At 45.2% G+C, this 17,322-nt stretch overlaps 3 protein-coding genes across 4 annotated transcripts; 2 read left to right on the top strand and 1 right to left on the bottom strand.

The window, feature by feature from the left end:
• Nucleotides 1–371: 371 nt before the first annotated feature.
• LOC111069563 (small RNA degrading nuclease 5) lies at nucleotides 372–6,635 on the top strand. The gene is made up of 4 exons (XM_022359670.2): nucleotides 372–592; nucleotides 665–765; nucleotides 4,258–5,029; nucleotides 5,101–6,635. The coding sequence occupies exons 2-4, from the start codon at nucleotides 677–679 to the stop codon at nucleotides 6,397–6,399; spliced, it is 2,160 nt and encodes a 719-aa protein (XP_022215362.2). The 5' UTR covers nucleotides 372–592; nucleotides 665–676; the 3' UTR covers nucleotides 6,400–6,635.
• On the bottom strand, nucleotides 801–2,398 carry LOC111069566 (innexin inx4). The gene is made up of 3 exons (XM_022359673.2): nucleotides 2,017–2,398; nucleotides 1,646–1,947; nucleotides 801–1,588 (listed from the first exon to the last, which is right to left on the bottom strand). Exons 1-3 carry the CDS (start codon nucleotides 2,294–2,296, stop codon nucleotides 1,064–1,066), a joined length of 1,107 nt encoding a protein of 368 aa, XP_022215365.2. The 5' UTR covers nucleotides 2,297–2,398; the 3' UTR covers nucleotides 801–1,063.
• Nucleotides 6,636–7,227: 592 nt separating the features above from the next.
• LOC111069564 lies at nucleotides 7,228–17,031 on the top strand. Of its 2 annotated transcripts, none has more exons than XM_022359671.2 (4): nucleotides 7,228–7,373; nucleotides 14,519–15,250; nucleotides 15,316–15,967; nucleotides 16,038–17,031. In XM_022359671.2, exons 1-4 carry the CDS (start codon nucleotides 7,317–7,319, stop codon nucleotides 16,262–16,264), a joined length of 1,668 nt encoding a protein of 555 aa, XP_022215363.2. In that variant the 5' UTR covers nucleotides 7,228–7,316; the 3' UTR covers nucleotides 16,265–17,031. The 2 variants fall into 2 exon arrangements, with proteins under 2 accessions (XP_022215363.2, XP_022215364.2); XM_022359672.2 differs by lacking the exon at nucleotides 7,228–7,373 and adding an exon at nucleotides 7,762–7,928.
• Nucleotides 17,032–17,322: the final 291 nt, after the last annotated feature.

Genomic DNA, 17,322 nt, shown 5'->3' with positions numbered 1-17,322 from the left:
ACGGCGAACTGCAAACGGCAACTGAAGCTATCACCGGCTGCTCACTGGGCTTATGAAGGCTTCCGGAAAGTGGATCAGCAGTCGATCGACCCACTTCCAATGCACATCGCTGACAATTTTATGCTACGTTTCGAACTTTACTGTTTTTTGGTTAATGAAAAACGGTCCAACATTTGCAGAGGTCAGCAATAAGCGACGACCATCGGACAAAAGTGCAAGTTGAAGGGGAATTTGCAGAGCAACGAACCACCCACCCATCATCCATCAGTAGACCCCACCCCCACCCCCACTCTACACACATACACAGGAAATCTAGAAACACAGCAACCCATGGGCTGGCAATGTTCGATTAAAGTAATCTTTGCGACTCATTTCTTGATAGAAACACAACCTATTCCGAAATTATTTTGATACAAATTTCATACATCTCAAGCAGAGAAAATACACCTTTTTTTAGTAGCTTTTAGTCTTAAAGGTGGCACACTAAAAACCTCCATTACTGCAAAAATAGGCACACATCCGATTGTACATATGAAAATTCACTTGAAAATTGTCAAAAATCTTATATCAAAATTTTACCAACGGAACAAGTGTGAGTGTATGATATATAATAGATGTCAAAAAGAAAAGGCTGCTAGCTAAACCATCACGTAAATTCACGTAGATTCACGAAGGAATGAAAATGCCACCCAATCAGCAGATAGATCCACAATCGGCGGAGATCAGCGGTAGGACACCTATGATACAGTTGACTCGAGCAGAACGGTGAGTACACTCCATCCGATATGTATCGTCCATTATAAAGTTACAAAATTATATTCAATAATATACGTTATAAAGTATGTGTAAGTAAATGCAACATTTTGCTTAGCTAAGAAGGAACTTGAATTGAGATAATAAACAAGTAGAATACAATCTCGATAATGCTTACATATCGATTAGGGAGTAGATTATAACAATATGAATATGAATGAATAAAGTACTTGTCCAACCACGCGGGAAAACAAAAGAAACAACTTCATTGTTGATAGGAAAATGTCAGAAATTTAAATGGGTATCATGGTTAGATTTCGTCCGCTCCAGGCGGCAACTTGCGCTGGGACTTGGCCTCGTAGAGCTCTTCGAGCAACTTACGGAACATCTCGGGACTAATGTTATTGCCCACACGCATCAGGACAAACCAGTCGCCAAAGCTGCAGTTTTGCAGGGCGAGCTGTAGATGCGACTTGGGCATGAGACGTGCTCTGGCCCGCATAATGTGGAAGCGTATGCAGCCATTGCACATGGTAATTATGCGGAAGAAGAGCTTGAGGCCAGCCAGAAATGTCATTGCCATAAACCAGACCCACAAGAAGGCAAAGATCTTCTCGTTTAGAATATTCAGGGGCAACAGGCAAAGGGTGTCCATTGAAGAGTCCGATCCGCTAGGACCGAATCTGACTACCTCACATTTGGCGCACTTGGGAAATACGCGTTTGGTGATGCTGCTCCACATGTGCCAGTCGCCAGAGTAGACCGCAAGGAAAGCGTCCACGTAATGAGTCCAGAAACCCTCAATGAACACATCCAAAAGTAGCATGTTCACAATCTGCGGGAGTACAACAGGCTAAAGGGGTACCACAAAGAGTGTAAAGCGTCTACTTACGCTGATCGCCAGGTTCAGGATCTCGCAAAACACATAGCTGACAAAGTAGCGAAAGTGCGTCTCCTTGTAGTCGCTCGTAAAGTACTTGACCAGTACAAGCAAGTGAGCGTTGCTCCGCTTCTTGCAGACTGCAGTCTGATGGAAGTCCATGCACAGATGCTTCAGGCGGCCGCCCTCCCAGATCTTCCACAAAAATGCCGGCAAATAGAACACAAACGACTGCAGGAGCAGCACCAGCACGACCCACTGGTAGTAGCGTAGATAACGGCGCTGGGCCAAGGGCACTGTTCCACCATATCCACCTGCACGAAGCAAATGTTAAAATCACAAATCGAGCGCTGATGGCCGGCATTTTGCATCGCATCTCTTACCCGGCTTGCAGCGCTCGTGACCAAATGGAGTTGGCGGCTCCGTTATGTTGGTGCTGACGTAGGCTCCGTACATCCAGCAATAGGCGTGGATAAAGTCCATGTCGTTGTGGTCGCGCATGCACTGGATGGGATCGCCAAAGTACTGCTTCGAGGAGAGCAAAAAAGAGCAGGCCAGCAGCAGGGCCACCGTGCACTTTGAGTGGATGGTGAACACGGCATCGTAAATGTGCACCGACTTGAATTGCAAGTACTTCGACAGCGGCTTCACTGCGGCATACATTTTGTCGATCTCTATTCCTAGCACTACAGTATACACTTTTATCTCTTCACGCAGACTTGAAAACTTGAAAAAGGCGCAATTTAGGCGTCAGCACGCGGCATTCTAACGGTGAAAGTAGAGATGATACACGATTTACAGAGTTGGGTTGCACAAAAGTATCGATACTTTTGTGGGATAGGCGTAACTTATGGTGTTATGACAAATTTTGATATTCCATTTAATATTAAGAGCAAGTTAGGATTCTCACCACTGAACGTATAATTTTATCAGACACCTGAATCAATTTTCTTCAATATAGTTTATTTTAAAGACTCCCATTTATTGGACTGCTTATAAAATAAAGTTTAACAAAAAAGCTCCACAAATTTTTATTTTTGTACATGCTAACTACGCTGTAACTACACATTCGCTACATATTAACGACTTATTTGTTGACACTTTTTATAACCAATTTCATTTAATAAATGTAAAATTTTTGACGATCTCTATTAAGACCAACAAAACAGCTGTAACGTGAAACAAAGCAATCCAATCCGTGGTTCTTAGAAGGCGCCCGGCGCCTGGACGCTCTTGGAGAGAGTTCTGAAAACTAGTCAATCTTGTACAAAATTTATTGATGAATTGGATACAATTTTTTGTGTAGGGCTGAGAGGGCTAACTAACTAGTAATATTAAACTGAATATCAAAATCGAGGAATATCAACGCAACTTTTCGTTTCCGTCAGTATATTTACGGTATACTATTTAATCAATAATATACTTTTCAAAATGACCGCCAAACTCCATTTAGCGCACAAAAAATACTGACATTATGGACTTGAGATATTGTTTGTAATTTCAGGCTCCAATTACTGCAGAAACTACTCAGTCTCTGTTTTAAAGATATTAACGAAATTTTGCAGCTCACGGGTTCCAATAATAGGTATCAGAACCAGGATAAATGTATATATAAAACACAACATGTGCATTTATAGGTAAAAAACATGTCAATCTAGGACAAAATCATAAATAATGTTTCAATGGAGCTTGGAACAAAACATTTAACATCAATTAAAAGAAATAAGGTATACAAAAGTACATACGCATACAAGAAACTTGGTTGACCAGCAACACTGACGTCACACTTAGTCAACATTTACGTTTTATGCTTTGGCCGTTTTTGTTTGAACGTTATTAAGTAAAGAATCCAATGCAAAGGAGTTCTGAAAACTAGCCAATCCTGAACAAAATTCATTGAGGAATTGGATAAAATTATTTGTTTAGGGCTGAGAGGGCCAACTAGCTAGTAATATTAAACGGAATATCAAAATCGAGGAATATCATGTCACAAAATATCATGGTATGGCAGCCCGCAGCAACTACGAATTGCATGAGTCTGGCAACGCCTCAAAACGACGACACATTCGTTTTATGTTGTTTTTGTTTGAACCTTAATATGTAAATAATCCAATAAAGAGGACTTCTGAAAACTTGCTAATCTTGTAGAAAATTTATAAATCTATCGGATAAAATTATTTATTTAGGGCTGAGAGTTCCAGCTAGCTAGTAATATTAAACGGAATATCAAAATCGAGGATATCAACGTTGAATGTTTTGAAAAACAAACGATACTATCGAGATAGTATCGGGCTCAAATAATTATTAAAAAACCATTGAAACCTTTTAGGAACTTGTCCATTGTAAAAATTAGATGCCACCTGTCGATTTTTTTTTACAAATGTGTCTTCGTATTTTATAGCAGCCAATCCAAATATATCAAAAGCGCAACGACTGTAGCTCGATACTATCAGGATAGTCGCAAAACTGTCGATAGTAGAGGCTAGCAGTAAAATATCGATACTATCGATAGTGCCCTCGATGGTTTGACACCTCTACCCACATGTGCGCACAGCACATTATTTGTTTTGATTGAAAAATAAAAAGGCCTGGAAATAAAAACTAACTAACCTTTTGAGTTGCAGCTTAAAAATCAGGCTCGCCAATATGAAGGAGCAAGTCTCAGCGAAACAGCAGGAGCGTAGCGAAAAGAAGAAGAAGAAGCTGGCCGCATTGGCCAATCTGATGGACTTGAACGATCGGGACCGTCTCCACGAGGCGGAGCTGGCAAAGAAGCGGGACTCTGTGTCCAAATCCAGCGGCACAGAGGCGATGGAAGACGAAGGGTTTTCCACAGTGAGCAGCAAGCGAAAAACCAAGAATCGGCACACCATCAGGAGCACTCCGGAACGGACCATAGATGCGGATCCGAACCACACATATGAGCCACAGAATAAACGGATTCGCAATGATGAGGAAGCCGGGGGCGATAATATACCCGATGACACGTTGGTTACACTCAGCGAAGAGCAATACAAGACCCTTTCGGCGGATCTGCGACGACGCAAGCGGCGACTGCAGGATGTTCCCGCCTTGCGGCTGAGGGAGATGGGGCAACGTGCATTGCTGGAGACGCCTCAGGATGCGCGCACGCCCATCTTCCTCAGCGACATACAGAACCTGCTGATGTCCGGCATGATTGGCCAAAAGAGCCCCTGCCGGCCAGACCGCTGGTGCTCCATCGAGAAGTGGGTGAGTCTGTCTCATAGTGTGGTGGTAATCCTGGAGGGCCTCTCCCTCTACCACTACCTCTCCAATGAGAGCCAGTTCGAGGCCACCAACAGGATATTCAACACAAAGCTGGAGCTTATGCTGCCCCAGCAGGGGGAAGGCTTGATTATCGATGAGATCGCTCAGGTATGTAATTCTTTCGTTTTATACGTTGATCGCTGATGGCTGATCCCTGATATATTTATGGTTCTTTCTAGATTCCCTTGACCAGTGTGCAGGCCAAGATGCTAATTGACGAGCACGGCTCCCTGGAATCTGCAGTGGCACTCAACAAGGACCCCACACTGTTCGTGAGGGGCATTTTCCCCATTGAGAGCCAGGAGCCGGGCGTGGAGCAGCCTCAGCTGCATCCAGATGACAAATTCCCGCGGACCAAACTTTTGCTCTCCGCCCTGCAAATGGTCGACGAGGGCTATCCAATCCCCTTGCAGGGAGAGCTTCACAGCCGCTTCAGGTCGTACATGTTCACAAAGGAATCCTACAAGCCGGTGACCAACCGCAGTCCCATGTACGGCGTGGACTGTGAAATGTGTCGCACTGTGGCCGGGCTCAACGAGCTGACGCGTATCTCCATTGTGGACGAGGAGTACAGGACTGTGTACGAGACGCTGGTGATGCCCGACAACAGGATTGTGGACTACCTAACCCAATACTCGGGCATCACCGAGGAAATCATGAAGCTGGTGACCAAGCAGCTGAAGGATGTGCAGCAAGAGGTGTCCGCGCTGCTGCCAGACGATGCCATCCTCGTGGGACAGTCTCTTAATTCTGATTTGAATGCCATGCGGATGATGCATCCGTATGTGATCGACACGAGCGTGTGCTTCAACATCTCCGGGGTGCGGCGGCGGAAGAGCAAATTGAAGCATCTGGCGATGACTTTCCTGAAGGAGACCATCCAGGAGAACGAGTACGGTCACGACTCGATCGAAGACTCCAGGGCCACGCTGAAGCTCGTGAAGATGAAGCTCGCCAACAGCATAGAGTTTGGCGACGAGATTCTAACGCAACACAAGCGCCTGCAGGAGATCGCCAATGCCTGCAGCGGCGACAGCATCACGAACAATATGTTTGCATATTCGGCCAAGCGGGACAGGAGGACGGCGATCGTGAATGTGGGAGGCCTGCAGCCGCGCCTCAAGGAGATCATCCAAAAGGCCGAGCAGGTCGTCCCCAAGGACAATAGCAGCGCTGTCCTCGTGCACGAGGTGGCCACCACCAAAGAAGCTGTGCGAAAGGTCACCGAAATAGCTCTGGAGAACTCTCTGACCATTGCCAATCTGCCGATACCCGAAGAAGACTTTCTCGTGGATAGGGCCGAACGCAGTGCTGCCAAAATCGACAAGGTCATCGAGCGCCTGTGGAATACGGTGGCTCACAATGGACTCTTCCTCGTTCTCATGGGCGGCTCCACAGAGTGTCCCAAAGGTGTGGCCAAAATCGCCATCAAGCGATTAAATGGCACCGAACAGACTAGTGCACCCATCGGTTGTTAGCCCTGACTTCATTTTAGTTCAATGCCCCGGAAGTGTACCACAAATAGCTTGGATCAAAACGCTAAAAAACGCTTCGTGTCTCAAGCAAAATTAAATTAGCCGTGCTACAACCTCTGACGTACAATCTAAATCTATTTCGCTCTTTCTTTGCCTAATCTATCCGGAATTACACTGCTAAAATGAAACGAAACTAAAGTTGTAAAATTCATAAATAATCGTATGAAATAAAATAAAAAATTTAACAAATGTAAACAAATGCAATTGCGTGGAACTGGGGGGAGTGGAATATGGCAGAGGAGGATACCAAAGCCAGAATCGATGGCCCTTAAATATTGCCAAACTTTTACCAAATGGTTCGACTCCGTAAAGTCAAATTTGACCTAGTTTCTGGTGGTTTGCATTGCCCGATATTTTCCGTTGGCTTTCGCTTCCATTCCCTTTTCGGTCCGGGCGTCGGGTCGGGTGTTGATAAGACCAATAAATTTCCTACCTCACACAATACACCACTCCGTTGTCTAGGGCCCCAAAAGAGACAGAGGCAGCCCTCCCTATGATATGATGCCCACGCACGCACTCTCGCTCGCTCGCTTGGTCTCTCTTTGGAAAGGGAAAGTTGTTGTCCGGGGGCATCCGCATCGGTGTCCCGCGTCTTATCACACGCTCGAAAATGTTGCGTCTTTTGGCTGCCCGCACGACCTGTGGGTCGGAGAGAGTTCTCACTGGACACCCACTGCGCATGTCCGGCTGGGGAAATGCTGCTGAGAATTTTCCCCATGCCCAGCTGCCCAGGGCTGCCAGAAGGCCGTGTTTTCCCTGTCGTTTCTAATATGGAATAACAGTCAGAAATACTTTCAATTCTAATTCAAAATTCTACATATATTTTCCTAATTTAGGATCAGTTTATCCATAAATTTTCGATGGATTATACTGATGATATTGACCAACATAGTGGCAACGCTGTGGCGGGAAATTGGGTATGTTTTCCTTCTGTCTCGCTTTTCTTGTGCCTTGGTGTTTTTTTTATGTTTTTGGTTTTTGGATTTGGCGCTCTCCGCTCGGAAAAGCGCACACGAAATATTTTGTTGTATATACGGTTTTCGGCTCTCGAGAGGAGACGTTGTCGTTGTCGTTGGTTGGTGGCTGCCTTTCCCAATTCCGTTTGGCACGAGGCGCGCGCAAAACTCTCGGACGCGGACTCGGATCGTACTATATTGCATATCTACAATATATATCCACACACCTACGTACGTACGAGTATTTGTAGGTGGCATATGAATACATGGATGGAGAGTGGAGAGCATAACACGGGCAGTTCGGGCAGTGCGGGCAGTGTGCGGCATTAAATTGGATATAAACAAATTGCCCCCAAAACAAAACAAAACAAAAACCATACACTAACTAAACAGAATCGAAATCTCTCGCCAAAAATATCTGTTGTCTGCTGGTGGCGGAAATCGGCAGTCAGGAAGGAATATCTATTGCTGAATTATTTCGAAAATTCCCATTCTGAATTTGTGCCATTAACTGGGGTAAGTCGCAATGCCCGTGTGTAATTAATCAAAAGTCCATTCGTATATACAAAACATGAGCGAGCAATTGGCTAACATAAATTGTGTATCCATAAGATACACAGACACACAGACACAGCCACAGCCACAGATACTTGGCAAAGCGAAAGCCTGTTCAAAGGAATTCAGGGAGAACTTTCTCTGTATGTGTGTGCAAGTGTAATTATATGCGGGTGTGTGTGCCCGTGTGAGTGAGTGGGAAACTCGTTCACTGTGTCAGTGTTTCAGTGTATCATCCGCCACATCAGCTGGGCATCCATCGCGCATACGCCGCATTGTCAATTGTTACGAGCCCTCACGTCCATACCGCCACTGCTGCCTCAGCCGCCTCATCGCCCTTGGCACCAACTGGTTGCCCATGCGACCCCAATCCCTTCCTGCTCCCCATTATCTGCCACCAACGCATGGATCCCAACGTCGCGCTCTTGATATTGGCTATTGGCCTAGCCCAAGACCCATCCCGCATTCCTCATCCAGCACACTCCGCTTTCTTTTTATTTCCTTTTGTCTGCAATTGCAAATTTGTTCATTTCGGATTCTTCTCTGCCCCCGAACTGTTTGCTCCAGTTTCTGTCAGAGCCTCACTCATGCCCCACTCCATGCCGAACATGGAACATGTTGCGTAGGGTTTTCCTCTCTCTCTCTGTCTCTCTTTCTCTCTTACCCTCGCTTCATCCATTGAGGGTGAGTTTTTCCGCTTTTTCCGTTTTCATGTTTTGTTTGCATTTTGGGAGGAGACTCACACCCCACTCCTGGCTCTGGGAGAGAGCACCAGGGAAAACCAGGTGAAAGTTTCAGCCAAAAAAAAGTTTTGCTTGTGAGGAAATTAAATTCCAAGTCAATTGTTTGCTGACTCGGGATATACACCTCACCTTTATGCAGCGGTTATTATCTGCTATATCATACATATAGTGTTATTTCCCTTACTTTGTTGTTGTAATACAAAATTCTACGTCTCTATCGGGTACATGTCTGATCCAAGCATGTCTGAACCCCCCACCTGCACCTGATACCCCACTTCAAGAGGATGAGTCAGTGGCAAAAACCCCATCAGAGACTGACTGATTGACCAACTGAATGACTGACGCAGTGCCCTGGTACGCTCTTTGTTGGGGGGCTACTTGATCCCCATTCCCATACAAATGTTCTTTCATATTTCGTTGTCTGCTGTTACATTTGGCACGCAGCCAAGTGGCCAGAAAACAATTTTGTCTGAGTTTACGGCTCGTCATCTTCGGCTCCGCACATCCGTTCTATCTGCACGGGCATGGATGGGTGAGTAATGCAGTTCCCTCCTGGACAGTGCAATAAAATTATTGTGTTTTTTGCACGGCATCAAAATCAAATGATGTCATTTGTCTGTCCTGTTCTCAGGGTATGGGTATCCATGGCAGACATTGCCACCCGCCACAAAGAATCTAGGAATGACTCAGACGGAGTCATAATCGCAGGTTCTGAGGTGCCACTGGGCCATGTGGCAAATTGAATTACGCGTCCCGAGTCGAGCATTTAACAGGCTTCCAGCTGAGAGTTCAACATCCAAGTCGCATTTGTTGCGGCCCATGGCTCTGCTCTGGATATGACTCTACTCTGGATATATCCACTTATTTAATTAAAGTTCTGCAGAGTGTTTCATAATCACACTGCACTCACACTTTTCCCTCTCTCACGCCCTAATAATGCACCTCATTAGGGCGTATAAATAGAGCCCGCGGAGCCATCGCACTTGCTGAACTTTTCCTTGGTCGCCCAAGAATGTGGCGAAGTGTTTTATTTTTGAACTCTAGAGATCTTCAGGGTTTGCTTGTGATGCAATTGTGTTGCAGGGTTGTACTCGTACTCGCACTCGTATTCCCAGGAAGTTAATTGGGTTGGGTGCGCTTTTTTGTTGTTTCCATTTCGGTTTCCAAATACTCGAATACGTTACGTGCCTTCCCATCGATTTCTATCGTCTGTTTATTTGCACTTCGGCTTCTGCGTCTGCTGCGTATTCGGAGATGTTTACCTTTAGCCAACAATGTGAATAATTATGTTAAATTAAACTAATTAAACAGTTTTTTCTCTGGCCCCAGCATGAGGCCTACACACATACCAACATATGTACATATGCATGTATATATATTGATTCTGCTCCACTTTGCTCTGATGCTGCTGCTAATTATATTTTTCCCTTTATGAATGCAAATATTTGATGCGCTCTGACGCCATGCGACCGTGCGGCGATCGTAAACGGGTTTTAATAATCATCATATGCTGTAAATGGGGAAATGGGTGCTACCGTCTACAGAGAGTTGCTGTTGTCACAGCTAGGCGTGGTCGGTAGGGAGGGAGTTCGCTCGGTGTCCCCAGTGTCAAGGTCGTGCGTGAGGCTGAGTCGACGACGGAGCCGGAAAGTCGGAGAACTTCCATAGTGTTAACTGTTAACAGTTTTTGTTGTAGGTTTTTCTGTGCTGCTGCTGCTTCCGCTTTACGCGACTGGCAGAAGCGGGGGGACTCATTAGCGGCCCAGCAGTCGCCTCACACAACATGAGTAAACATGATAGCGGCCCTATGCAGGGCGAGGTGGGATCGAAGAGATGGAGTCGTCAACACTTCACTTGCCTTTCTTTCAACTGTTCAAACATCGTCAGTATCGTCATACAACTTGTTTTACTTATTTATATTTCTCCCTCCCAGAAACAAGAGCAGGAACTTCCAACTTCAAATCAAAAGCTGGTAAATGAACCAATTTCTTTGTTTTCAAATAGATAGGGATGGTTGCCCTTCAATTGAGCTGTTCGTAATCTCAAAGTTCAAGTTTCAAAGGAAACTATGTGATACAAATGGTTTCAAACAAGCTTTGATGCGATTATATTTGGAAAATGGGACATAAATTGCAAGAGGGTAGGAGGCAGGTCAGGCAAAAGTCTCTTCAGCTATGATTTATCAATATCCATCCTCTTGTCCCTTACTTCTTTGTGTCAGAACTGAATCAACGCTAAATATGATAGCGGCCCTATGCAGGGCGGGGAGGGGTCCAATAAGCACCACATTTTACATTTTTAAATGTGCTAAAATTGTATATCCTATAAAATTGCTCTATAGGAAAACTTTTCTAATATTTCTTTTGTTTCAATTATAATCAGCGTTCAGCTATGCTTAATCTTCGCTGCAACTTCTGTGGCAGCCCTCGGTGAGTGCATAAATACTTTGTGCACATACACCATGCTCTGCTCTGCTCTGCTCTGCTCTCTCCTACCCTTAAGCGTGGGCTCAAGCAGGCAGGCACTGTTGCAGCTTTGTCCCGGCCTTGGCCGTTGATACGAGCAAGTTACTGCAACTAATCTCTCGGTGGCCCTTGCCTGTACTTCTCATTGTTGCTATTATTACATGCACACTTACACGCACTCACAACCAGGCATACACACATGGGCATGTTCCTACTTCTGCTGTTGTTTGTTGCCTTTGCCTTTTTCTCGGCGTCTGCCTCTTTTTATAACCGTTCGCATATTTGCATTGCTTATCAATAAAATGGATTTCGTGCCTACATAATGGAGCGACAACAATTACAGTTGTCAAATACGACGCCCACACCCACTTCTAGTCCCACTCCCACCACCACCCACACAATCTTCTTGTTAATTTTTAAGTCCAATAATCAAATCTTTTCCCCGCTGCTGCTGCTGCTGCTCCCTTAAACTAAGATACGAGTGCGTGTGATATTGATTTACTTACTTGTCATCTGTCCCCTCCAAAAAAAAATTAGCTTGATAATCGCGGACTTGAGGCTGATTCTTGAGGCTCCCGAAGCGGCGCACTTTAAGTAGTTCATTTCCGGCTGGCCTGCATTTCGCAGAGGGTGGTTTTTAATCATTTAAATTTTAAAGCCACTGCTTTAGCGAAGGGGCATTTAAATATACAAATTTCAGAACTCCCTCTTGTAACCTTTATTGGTTTGAATAATTTAGCTGCAGGAGAAAAATCACTTGGATCTACTGCTAAGCTAAGATAAGCAATACAATCCTATTATACTGTCTGTGTATACATATGTTTCGGAATGCCTCAGCTAGAAACCGCTATTCCGCTCTTTATGACACATTCTCATATGTATAACCCCAGGCGCCGCTGTTGCTGTTGCTGCTGCTGCCGCTGCCACCATCGCAGGCAGTGGCTGTCTGTCGCTGCTGATGTCGATGTAGCCGCCTGCGAATCCACTGGAAATGGCAGTCGAGGTCTTAAACTCGTGGTGTGCGGTTCGCCATTAAGGAAAATCGAGCGAATACAACTCACTTACCTCCCCCTACCACCTACCACCTACCGACACCCCACCCAACCAAAAAGACAAACCAATTAGTGTGTGATTTATAATATTGGAAATATATGTGGCAAAAAATAGAGTTCCAAATATAAATACTCGCCCAAAACATATCTTTGGACAGCGGCAAGCCGAAGTAAATCGCATTTGATTGATTGATGGAACGCGCCCCGGGCCGATAAGCAGAAGGAACCAATACAATATAGTGTAAGAAGTGCATGATATACGCGTACATACATGATAGTAAATGATAATTTGCGATAGGGAATCGAATGACATGTGCGCTGTAAAGTTCAAGAACGTAATCGCACAAGGTCAGGGGGGGCTCTTTATTTACGCGTTTACTGGTTAACTGTGGCATTTGTGGCAGCCTCAAGGCTGATATGCACAGCCACTCCCCATCGTAAATGGAATCCAGAGCAGTGAACCAGCTATCCCACTGATAAAGGAAACGTAGGGAACTTATGACTACTACCATCCGAGTGCTAATTCGATGCCTGTGCTACACATAAAACTTGAGAGATCAGACCTCTCAGAGCACAGACCCCAGACAGCAGGCCAACCCAGACCCCAACCTCAAACCTCAGATACAGTGTGCAGATGATAACACACGACGCTCTGAATCGATGAACAGCCATAAATTTATTTGCATACGATAATTTATTTATTGCACTATCACACACTACCACAGCGCTCGTCACACTTCCCGTTGCGGTCCGCACGCTCTTTCCTCTCTGTTCGCTGTGTAAATATTTAAATATCAGCGCTCTCTATCTGATGGAAGGGGGAACTGCTCCAGCTCCCTTTCCATCACGAGCCATGGGTGGAGTCGTAAACACTTCATTTCGCCTTCCTTACAACTGTTCAAACATCGTCAGTATCGTCATATAATTTATTTTATTTATTAATATTCCCCCCCCCCCCCTCCCCCCTCACATTCTTTTTGCGGTGTTCTCTATGGTTATGCGGCGAATTTCTTTGCAATCTTTGAGTACCATAATTAATATTGTTTGCACTATTCTTATGGCATAAACAAGAGCAGGAACTACAAATCAAACGCTGGCCAATGAACCAATTTCTTTGTTTTCAAATATATCTGAGAACTCTTCGGCAATAGATAGGGATGTTTACCTTTCACATGATCTGCTTAAGGTTGCAATTGCAAAACTGAACTACGTGAAATAAATGGTTTAACAAGCTTTTGTGTGATTATATTTGGAAAATTTGACTTCAATTTGAGCTGTGCATGTTAGGGTAGGAACTCACGCGTTACATGATTTTAAGTGCTGGCAAACGTTTCTGCAGCTATAAAATATCAATAGTCAATCCTCTTTTCCATAAATTCTTTCTGTCAGAATTAAATCAGTGCTAAAACAATTATTTGATTATAAAAGAGTGTGCAAAATTAGGAATACATTTTATCATTGCCTGCATTTAAGTTTTATTTTTGATAGATAACGAAATTAAATCGGTTTAGAATTATAAGATATGGGCCTCAAATCAGGGCGCATTACTACTGTAGCCCACTTGACGTCATAATTAGTCTCCACCGATTAATGTGCCACTGCCGCCTGGATGCTCTTCCCTCCCCTGAAACACCCACGGGAACGCTGTCACTATCATTGGTTGATATTTTTTTCGGGGAGGTATTATACAATTTATGGACATATCACGCGGCTTGCTTCGTGATAGCTTGCTTTTGGGCTATGAGTTTCGATACGAGAAGTGTTGGCAAAATGATTTATAGTCCCCCGATGATGGATTGCAACCGAACTGGTGGCAATCAAACGATTCAAATATAAGGAAACTGATCCCAGTAGCAGTCCAGCCCCGAAAAAGAACTCGGCTCGCTAGCTAATTAGGCGGCATTACTTTAAGATAATGAGTATCACTATTTACAGTCGAGTGCAGAAATCAGCGATTAAGTTCTGAGTAGAACGCTAAACGATTTGTTTCTGAAGTGTGGCAATCGACTGATAAGGATAAAGATTGCTGGGAGTGGAGATCTTCATGAATCGATCAATAGCTTGAGGGGAAAGCACTTACAGGGCTCTACTTTATGGCACGCTCAAAGATTTCCGAGCGTGGCGAAATGGCCCACACTCGAAACATGACTAATGGCCATTCCCCAGGCTCGTAAATATTATCCAGACTGATTCTGATAAAGAATGTAATTCCCAGAGGGGAGGAACAGTAACACAATACCCATCAAGTTGACAGCCAATACGAGTACTCAATGGCATTTATTTTCTTGCAGCTCCGCAACAAAGAGTGGGTCTTCACAGAGAGCAGGAACCTAGAGTTCCGTTGTGGCAACAAAAATCGCACGAGGCGCTACGATCCCGAACTGGAGAAGGGGCTGTTCAAGCAAAAACGCATCACCAAACTTCCGCTGGTGGGCGGTGCTCTAGTCCACAACGCACTGCGGAGTCGGGAGGAGGGAACCGCAATAGAACAGGAGCCACAGCCAGTCGATAGCAACAACAACGATCCACAGGGTCCACCCGTGGGCGACAAAAACAACAAAAACAACAACGACGCAAGGGAGGAGGATAAAATGGTACTGCCGTTCGGTCTTGGCCCCGACGGGCATCACGTGGACGCCATACACAGTGCCCCGGCGCCCAGTGCCCCACCAGCGCACTCGATGCCACCGCCATATGCACGGGGCCAAACGAACATCTACACAGGAGTGCCCGTCATTGTGAATCCGTACATCGACTTCATTGTGGTGAACGGCGACGATCGGTATATGATCCGCTGCGAGCGCAAGTCCGTGGTGGAGCGCAGCGTGGAGCTGGCGAAGCTGATACACGCCGGTCCCAACAGTGGCCGCAAGAGCGACAACCACTTCCAGATCCTCAATGTGGACAAGAACGATTTTGAGCTGATCGTGCGATACATGGAGAAGCACTTTATACCCTATCGTGATCACAAACACTTGCTGAAGATCCTGGAACTATCCGATCGCTTTAACGTGCCTGATTTGGTGAGTTTTTTAAGATGGAGTTCCCCCTATTTTCAGATATTTTATCAGCGTTCTCGTAATTTCAGATCATTTACTGCATTCGGGAGCTTGATCTCAGAATTTCCAGTGCCACCGCATTGGACATATTCAAGGCGCTGTGGTTCTATCAGGGCATAGCGCTGACAAACCAGCACCAGACAGTGATCACCACCCAACAGAGTGGGCAACAGTTGGCCCGCAAGCAGGCCTCCAAGGCGAAGGCCGCTGCCAAGCAGCTGGCGGCAGCCAAGGCTGCACAGGTGGGCGAGAACCCACCCGAGGGGGGCGATGGGGCGCAGCTCAATCTCATACCCAATCCGAATCCCTTCACCACCGAGGACTATGGCGTGGCCCTGCTCCACAACACACTCCAGCTGATCGACATGCACGCGGAGCTGATGCTCTCGATGCCCGAGATCTGTGACCTGCGCTTCGAAGAGCTGGAGACTCTGGTCAAGCGGGACACACTGCAACTCCGCTCGGAGCTCACCCTGTTCGAGTGCCTGGCCTCGTGGAGTCTGGCGGAGTGCGCCCGCAAGAATATCTTTGGCACTGCCGAAAACCGACGCACCGTGCTGGGACCCCTGTGCCTGACCCCCCGCTATCTGCGTATGAGTGTCGCCGAGTTCCGTCGTTGCTGTGACCGCATCGAGCTTCTCCCACCAGTGGAAATATCTCTCATCAGTGATGCCTTAGAGGGTGAGTCCACATCCACAAGCTGATGCTCAAGCTCTCTGTTTCGAATGCTTAAATTTGTGTAAATTTGCAGGCAAAAAGCTAAAGAACCTCACCGACCAGCAGGCGGAGCTGATGGAGAAGTTCCGTCAGCCACGTGCCGAATACGCCCGCATGCCAGTCCATCTCAGCGATCGCAGCAGTCCCAAGAACTACCCGAAGAAGATGCGGCGGGCGAACGAGGGCCGCTCCACGGAGGAGGGTTGCTGGGAGAAGCTCGGCATGAATTGTCTCCGTGTCTTTGTCTGCATATTCGACTGATCCGAGCAGTCGGACGAGGAGGAGGATGATGATGAGGATGAAGATGATGGGGAGGAAGAGGAGGACGATGATGGTGATGAGGACGATCCCACATAGACTTGTTGCATTAACGAATATTAGCGCTTATGAACTACATATATATACACATACTATATAGATAGTTAATGATTACGTTAGTCTTACAAACAGAACAGAGGACAAGAGAAGTGCTGGCCAAAAGTGATGGCTGGCAGTGATTTTATAGCAGCCGTTTCTAACAATACTATATAGAGTTATTTATTGATATGCATACACAGTGCATGTACTTATGTGTGTGTAGAGGGGTCGATCGATTGGGTTTTTGTATTTACTCGCTAGTCAAATGGTAACAGATGAAACAAAGGTACTCTCTACTCGTAACATGGGGAATACCACAAACTTTTATACAACTTTATGCAACGTTTTGTAGCTGGACTCAAAGTACGAGTACAAACCAAACCAAACCAAAAAAAAAAAAATATAAATAAATAAATCTAGGACATGCGGATGGGATGCTAAATCACAGTTCTATGCAGCCGATATATGTACGTCATGAAAATACATCAAGATACAAGTTAATCAAGCAAACACGCAAACACGCAAACAATGCAAAAGCAAACGCAAAACAAAAGTAAAATAAAAACAAAAACATAAACAAATTATAGTGCAAATTGTATTTCGGCCCGGCCATAGCAAAACAAAATTATTAATTGTTTAATATACTTTTAACTGTTGTGCAAAATGTAAAAGAAATTGAATTTATTATATACGAAACACACACACACACAAATACATATATACGATATATACATATAGAGAGCAAAATGCGTTGAAACACCGAAAACTCTGTTACCGTTAAATCGGTTCTTGGCTTTAACTCCTATAACGAAGTGCTATAGCTAATTCGCATAAATAACAATTACAATCAGACTAGCATTAATCATAGAGAATTACTTATATAAGCACACACACACACACACACTCAAAAGAAAATCACACAAATTGTTAACAGAATTATGCATTTTATTAGTTAATGTCTA

The sequence above is a fragment of the Drosophila obscura genome, unplaced genomic scaffold (genome assembly GCF_018151105.1).
Source record: "Drosophila obscura isolate BZ-5 IFL unplaced genomic scaffold, ASM1815110v1 contig_1, whole genome shotgun sequence".
Lineage (NCBI taxonomy): Eukaryota > Metazoa > Arthropoda > Insecta > Diptera > Drosophilidae > Drosophila > Drosophila obscura.
Note: the sequence above shows the minus strand (reverse complement) of the source record. Positions and strands in the feature narration are given on the sequence as shown.